Source organism: Dermacentor variabilis, chromosome 5, assembly GCF_050947875.1.
Source record: "Dermacentor variabilis isolate Ectoservices chromosome 5, ASM5094787v1, whole genome shotgun sequence".
NCBI lineage: Eukaryota > Metazoa > Arthropoda > Arachnida > Ixodida > Ixodidae > Dermacentor > Dermacentor variabilis.
In genome coordinates this window covers 13005973-13014331 of record NC_134572.1, presented here as the reverse complement: position 1 = coordinate 13014331, position 8359 = coordinate 13005973, and the positions used below count along the sequence as shown (strand labels likewise).

The 8359-nt window shown below is 36.1% G+C and overlaps 1 protein-coding gene across 6 annotated transcripts in view; it reads right to left on the bottom strand.

The window, feature by feature from the left end:
* Positions 1 to 534: 534 nt before the first annotated feature.
* Positions 535 to 8359, bottom strand: part of LOC142582263 (uncharacterized) — a 227336-nt gene continuing 219511 nt past the window's right edge. For 5 of the 6 annotated variants that reach the window (XM_075691743.1, XM_075691742.1, XM_075691746.1 and 2 more), the window contains one exon: positions 535 to 4950. In XM_075691743.1, coding sequence (XP_075547858.1) covers positions 4870 to 4950 — 81 coding nt within the window. In that variant the 3' untranslated portion in view covers positions 535 to 4869. Of the gene's footprint in view, positions 4951 to 6532; positions 6603 to 8359 lie in introns of all 6 variants that reach the window. The other variant, XR_012828398.1, reaches the window with a different exon arrangement.

Sequence of the window (8359 nt, the reverse complement as noted above, 5' to 3'; positions counted from 1 at the left end):
CGATTTCAAAGGGCTGAAATCCGCAATCAAAATTATAGATCACCAGTGATCAATTTAAATAGGCGTGACAATGGAAGAGTTAGACTGCACTTTTAAATTATTTATACGTTTGAGATAAGTTTTGTATTAAGTGAACGCAGAAGAAAATTTAGTGTTAGCAGCATGCAAAATTAGTTTACATATCACATGCATGCCACCCTAATGTTCTAATATGGCAGCTGCTCTTTCATCTATTAGTTAGGCAAGTGTCAACAAGTGACATTAACAGCCATGGCTGCAAATATGGAAAAGACACTAAAAGTAATGGCACGATGTGAATCTTAGTCTTTGGAGCCAGCCAATAAACCCTCTTATGAAACCTAAAGCATCAAAGTTGCTGGACTCAAGGACGTCACAAGCATAAGAATGCGAACACAAAACAGCAAAAATTGACAGATATTTCAGGGTTTTTTTTATAAGAGCCATGTCACATAAGTAAATACACAGCTTTTCTTAAAGATTCCTGGTTTGAAGAAATGTAGTGCACAGACATCATTCACGTGAATAAATGAAAACCTACTTATTTATTTCAATCGAACATGAAGACATTCGTTCGATGTAGCAGTACCAAAAGGGAAAATCACACAAGAAGCACTTCCGGTGACCGGACATGGCATTCAGGATCACAACATTGCAGTCTTCTTGACATATCGACACCTCACAGAAATAAGTATCATATGGCCATTGCAAATAAAATGTAACAAACAGTTAGAGGCTGTCAAAAATACCGCAACATTTTCCACTAGCATATACTTCGAGGAGGCAAAGTGACAGAATGGTATGCACCAGTGCAACAATTTATTTTCGGAACCATTAACAAAGCAGCATAGATAGTTATGCAACGTGCTCTTGAAAAGTTATGTTTACCACGTGAGCAAACATTAACAAGCTCCTAAAATAGCACTTACACATTCTTTTGTTCATAAAATGCACAGCAGTTCTGCATGTCGACTAAAAAGCAGTCGATTGCGATAATGAAATAAAAAGCAGTTAGAGCAATTGTTCCCGAACGAGAAGTCAGCTATTTCTAGAGCAGCAAAGGCAAATCACTTTTTTCAAGTGAAACTAGTGCCCTGAGCAGGAATTTTATATTTTAATGCCCACCCTGACATACTTTATTGAACATTGATAACAGTTCCTTATACTGCTCTTAGATTGTGTTAGCTTTCATTAAATTTTTTATCATGCCTGTTCTTCACACAAAATCAACTTTTCTCCAGCTACTGAACAAATTTATGCAATACTAGTTGCATGTTCATCCACACGGATCGATTACAACCAGCATGTACAGTCGCTCAATAGCCAGTGGAATGTCGTCAAGTGTGCCATTTCAGTAAAGACATTTTCACACGGTTTACATGCGGTTCTCTGGAAATAATTAACTGCAGTAGTGAATAAGGCGTTTTAACTTCATGTGAAGACTAGAAAAAAATGTTCACAAAATAAGCATGGAATATTTCTGATGCTACCCATTATGTTTGCTTCATAGCCATGGTGACGACACAAACTTTGTAGTAAGTGCCCGTAGCCATGGAATCGTGCTCCGCAAGGTGTACGATACAGCTGTTAATTCCTCTCATCATTTTTTCATGTCTGCTTAAGGGTAGACGCTTCTCAAAAACATTTCTTTAATATTTGCGCTAGAGATTAGAATACTATCCACTCATAGAGCATTTTAGGCAGATTTCAAATATGTCATTAGTTTCTGTGTAGGTCGTATAGTTATTGAGTTAAGTCCTACGCAATGGCAAAATAGGGTGATCTTGCGGGCACTTTCTTGTGCAATAAATTTGCGCAAAACACTTTGTGCTGCAGCTTATTTAGCTCTTTGTAGATCGCAAAAAGCTGATATCTATTCAAACAGTGTGTACAACTACTGGAACTATAAAAAATAAGGACACTTCAACAAATTTTTTTCACAATCGCACGAAATTAACCTTGTAGGCTTACAATTGTCTTATACTAACGAGATTTGGCATACATACTCTTTAAGATATGTACAGTGCTATTATCTACTTGAAATTGCAATATATCTGAGCAGCAAGTTGCAAAAGTACATGGTTATATTTCAGGGAAATGAGCAAAAGATTAGTTGAAGTGTTCTATTTTATGTGCATAGTTTCAGTAACTGTAAACACTGTTTGGCTAGATATTGGCACTCTGCGATCTACAAAGAGCTAAACAAGCTACAACACGATGTTTTTTGTGAAATTTATTACATAAAAAGTGACAATAAAGATGACTAAATTTTGCCATTGTGCATCTTATAACTCTAAAACTATAAAGCTACACAAAAAAGTAGTGCCACATTTGAAATCTGCATAGAAAACTGTACGCTTGACTGAGTTTTGAAACCTCTAATACAAGTAATGAAAAAAGTTGTTTCGAGAAGCGTTTAAGCTCATGTGCTTCTTCTGGCAGGTATCTTTATAAACACATCATCAGAGTTTACACTTACAACTCGGCGATGACTAAAACATGAACTACTATTCTTACAGGCACTTCCTTTTGAGCCAGGCGCAGATTAATTTTTCTAATATGCCATGCTATCCAGAAAGCTAGCATACCATTGTCTGACAAAGTTGCTATTTTGTGTATATATATATATATATATATATATATATATATATATATATATATATATATATATATATATATATATATATATATATATATATATATATTACTACATTGACATTTAGTTTTTATACCATTGGTATAGAATTTGCCATAGTTAACGAGTTATAAAAATCATATGACTAAATAAGGTTTTTTTGGTCAGACATTTTTTTCAGCCACCCACCAATTTGATAATGTTCAAATCAACCAATGTTACATACTCCACCCGTGAAGAAAAACAGTGTTCAAACATGGCATATTAAAATGCTGCAAAAATGCACCTGGCTTGTGTTTGAACAGCTATTTTGCAACAGGAAATGTGCACATGCAACAGCTTTTATCAGCGAGCATCCGTTATACTCGTATTTCTCATTAAAGAACTTGTCATAAGCACTAGTGGTTCACTGAAAAGCATGCTCCAGATAAAATTACTAGCAGCATAAGCTAAAGATAAACCAAACTAGATTAAGTGGCTCTCATTTCATACAGCATTAGAATTTCTCTTTTACCAAAGCGGCAACAACTACTCAAAGTATTGCCAATCGAGTGAACATACCTGCTCATGCACACTGAAATAGCTGCATTGATGCAAATTCAAATAATAAGATGTTAAAATATACTCTCTCTCTCTGCATCGAATGCTTTAAATGGCTGATTGCTTTCCGCTTTGTCACTCTGTTTAAAACATACGTGATCTTTAGCAATAGTTTTCCCATGGGAAAATAAGGCAATAATTATGTCAACCAAAGTATTTTAAATCAATTACACATTTCACAAAGACTGTACCTGACTTTATTTTACACAGGTCTCTAAACATGTAAGCACATACATAAACAGGCAAACATAAAGTGAAATTCGTACAAGCTGTTGTCATTTAAAAGATAACGAAAAAGCGTGCTAAGTTTATATACATCAACATCCATATATATAATTGTATATATATAAACGAACACATTACAGTATGCCTTAGTAGCAAATTTTCAACATTGTTATTGCACTACACATATTGCTCACATTATCATGCCAAATGCGCTCAAGCCTCCTTTGACAAAATGTGCGGCCCCGCACTGCTCTTTCAAAGCTACACGTTATAGGTCCGGGGAAGGACCTATAAAGGGCAATGAATACAAAAATGTCTGATGGGAGAATGTTGTGTACATGACTATGACTTGACGGCAGTCATGATCAACTGCAAGCTTGTCTCAGGTATGTCATCACACAACTCTGTGTAGTCAACCTGTCAAAATTCTACATTTAAAGAAAAACAAGCTGAACGCATGAAAGCAAGCAGGGAGCACAAAATTCATTTGATGGCTTCCACCTTGGTGAAAAGCGAACTGCTTCACGTTGGGCTTCTGTGCTGCACAGATATTTTATTACAAAGAAATTTCGGTTGTCACACTGAAACAAGATAGCCACACTCGCAATCGCACAAAGAAGCTCATTCTTTGTGCATTGAAAGCTGCAGCCAGGTATACCGGCTTGGGGCCAGCAAAATTGCCTACGCAGCATATAATAAAAATTGTGTGTGGTAAAAGAACAGCAATAACGATAGCTAGCATGGTGCACCTCCTCGTGACCATTTGGTAATGTCATGGGCGTAATGCCAATGGACTGATTATCTAGCCAGCACACACCGTCATGTGCTGTGTGTACCATGGGTGTTACAAAGGCTTTTGTTCTATTCAAGATACTGCAGGGTCATCAAGCTATCTGACCATATGTTGTCTTCCAACAAGTGCAGCTTCAGTGCTTTATGGTTATTTTTTATTGGGAAAGCAATTTTGCAAGCTCGTGTGTTCAGGAAAATGAACAAATTTTATAAGCGTTTTTTTTCTTTCCCAGTGAGCAACTTTAGTGTTGCCCTCTTATGGCCCTGAAGGCTGGTTGTGTGCACACTTAGTAATTATTTTACTATTCTGCGCATGTTTCAGTACACTAAATTTTTGCACATCAATGATGCTTCCTGATTGAAATCAGTAGCTATCGACGGGCGTCCAGCTCTCATATAGTTTCAAGATAAGCGCTTAACAAAATCTTTTGCATCAATGTTCAGGAGCTGCCTGAAGGCCACAAAGTAACTGGTTTGCAGTGAATGAAAAGGGCCATAAATGGAGCAAAATACAGTAACACAAAGCTATTCGCTTTAACTGAGGATGGAAACAACCAAAGTAACTTTATGCTCTGTACTTAAGAAAGTCTTGCGCAGTGTCACGTTCCTATGCAGCAGTTCCTGAGTGCTCGCATCAACTTGTCTTCACGTGTGGTGGATGCGGATCTTCCACCGGTTCCCTGAAACAGCAAAGCCAAAATATAAAAAGAAAGTGGGCTCAAAACTGAAAAAAAGAAAAATGCAAATATACGAGAGAAAAGAAAGCAACTGTAAAATATCCTACTACCTAATACATGCTCAAAGTTGCCATTCATTCTTCATTTATTAGCTCTCATATCAGTACAAATTCAATGTTCACACAATCCTTAACATAGTGAAAGGTTTGAATAAACATTGCTATCAACACTTCATTGGTCTATTAAATCTTCTTATACGCTCCAAACCTATTGCCAAGATGCATATGTATGTGCATGCCTCATGCATATATATGTGCATGTCTCATGCATAGATTCTGAATGACCAAGTCAATTCTGGGAAGGATCACCTCACTTCTCATAAATCGAAGCAAGTAACACTAAAAGAAATGGGTCGATGTTGGCCTAAAGCCAGTATATCAAGTGATATTGGCATCCTCAAAGTATGGTATCGCTCAACAAAACTTAAAGAAAAAGGGTTACATTAGTGCCTGGCTTAAAGGTACAAACTTAAATTAAAGGGTAGCATACTTACATGTTGTCTTCACTTACATGGAGCCCAAAAATAATGAATTATGCCAGTTACTTCTAATCATAATCAAATTTCATATTTACTATACTATTTTGCTAATCTAGCCTGGCACTACTGAAAGCAAGCAAGGTGACCACAGCAAGAACATAAAAGCTGTTAAAATCAAATGCGTAGAACTCTTTTGACAGAATGATGTGCTGTGCCAAATATAGCTCAAAATATTTTACATATTTTAAGTTCTTGTAGTGGCAAAAAGATTGCAAAATCTTTTCAGACACGCCATTCTGACCATACACATCCTTAATGAATTGCAAGTTATGACAGCTAGTATTAAACTCCACACAAAAAGGAAGAGGTGAGCACAGAAAACACCGAAATTTCAAACTAGGATAGCAAGGCAGCAGTCGCAAATCAGACACGTGTTTAAAACATATGTGAGCATTTCATACAACAAAGCAATATGTAAAGAGAAATACACAGTCCATTGGCATATTGAGTTCTGGAGCTAACATTACATCAGCCTGATTGTCAATTACTTCCTTAAGATGTATGTGTTGTTGAATTTTAATACCTAAGTTGCAATGGAATGTTTAAATTTCATCAGTAAGACATATACATTTGTGAATCATGAAGCTTGCAACAATCACTTGTATAGCTTTTGCACCAAACAAATACTGCATCAAGAAAACAACTATAGATAATGAAAACATAAGGCTCAAATAAATTATGCAAGAAGCCTAAAAATAATTTATTTGATATTATTCCTAAGAAATATCGTAGCTGTACACAGCAAACAGCTTATTTAGTTCCTCAATCTACAACAAAACGAATGCACATATATGCATAAGTGTAAATGCATTAGCAATGCGCTAATGTTCCACATGATATACAAAATGAATGTTGATAAAGCCTTTTGCCCTTTAGTACAGATCAATATATGATATAAGAAGTGCAAGAGAGCAGTTGTACTGATTTTTAAATAAGCGTGCTACATATTAGCCAAAGTGCAGGTAACAAAAGGTAAGCCTGCCTCACGTCGTAAATCATTCATGTGCATTTCTCCCAGCAGCTTCCAGACTCCCGAAAGAAAAATGAAAACTCAAACCTACAAAAATACAATAGAAAAAAAGGACAGAAGGTGTAGCACAATGTCTTTTCAAACCCACACTGCAAGATATCTATGCTACAATCGTATTTGTGCACACGAAAGATTATATATACTGTCTCTGTATTCAGTTTATCGTTGCAGTGCACCATATCCTAAGAAAAGATATTTGCTGCACCAATTAGTTCATGCCCCCATACGTAAAGATTCCTAATTCTATATATCTTCCTAATTTTATATCTCAACAAAAATTGTCATTACTCTCCCATGCCTGCATATTGATACCCCAAACTAGCACTATTCATATATACAATGTGGTTTTAGTTTTTGCCACAATAAACAGCTCATTGCTGAGAGATGGGGAAAACATGGCACCTCAGAATGTAACACATTCAACAACACAACCATAAACCAACAAGAGCTATGAAGTGGCATTGTTATTTGAGACCAAGGTTTAGCACAATTGTGTCTTTGTTTACAAAAATAAATGTTTTATAAAATTTATTGCACGGAAAGAAGTATAATGTTAGATTCCCTGACAGTCTGAAGTAGAATTCTTGCTTCACTCGTCAAATTCTCTACAAATGATAAGAAAAATCTTAATTATATATTTTACACCCATCGTAACTCCACAAAAAACACATATGTTGTAACCTAGTAAACGACAGATGCAAGAGCGTTCAAGCAGACATAATAATTACATTACATGTGGGTATCAGAACTACTATTTTGTAAATAAAATGTTTGTAAAATTTGCGTTACAATATAACTACTGCACACAAAGTGTGAACTAATGTATTGATGTTTCTTGCTTGCAACAATGAAAGACATGCAGGATACAGAACTGCAATGTTTGCTTTATGTGACAAGGTATCATGTCACATGATCATAGAGCAGTAAACATTACAATCCAATTGTTTTATCTTTTCAGTTTTTTAGTTTTCGATAAAATCTTCAGGACCAAAATAAAAAATTTGCTCAGACAAGGACGAGAACCTCAGTCATTCTTTGAAAATGCAACAACGTTAATTTAGATATGCTCACTGATTGCCTGACGAGAACATTTCTGCTTTTCACTTACACCTAATGATGAGGAGGCGAGCTAAGGCATACGACACCTAAACATTACAAGGTTATGAGGTTAAAATACCTTCTAAAGTTAACGTCATTTAAGTATAATAGCTGAAGAAGTATATTAGCAAACAGTGCACTATATATGGACATTATGCTATTAAAGGCAATATATTCATACTTCTGCATGACTGGAACACTAAGTGAGCAAATTCATAAGGGGTGCTGCGCAAGCTAGGCAGGTATATTCCCGCGAAATATGTGAGAATTTAAATGCTGTATAATAAATGCTTATCTCCGAGACTTTTGCTGTCGATGTAAGTTTGTCTACCCCACATTTGCCAAAATTTTCGGACTTTGTTATCAGACAAGCTACCTAGGCACTCGAATGAAGGTTGTTACACACATGGGAGATTCGGGTGGTTGTTTCGGAGTGTTCTGGATGAGCTACGAAGCAGAATAAAAGTAACTTTAAAACCATATTAGGAATATAACTGAGTATGGAAGTGGAAATCCTGCTTCCTTATCATAAATGAAGCACACCTATGCTAGCAGTAATGCATAAGTGCTCTTTTACAAAAATTTTGTGGCAGTGCTAGAGCACTCTGACTCGACCACCCGAATATTCCAATAACTTCAGTAACGTAGCATTATGCACCAAGCTGTGTAGCCACATAAGCAAAGGG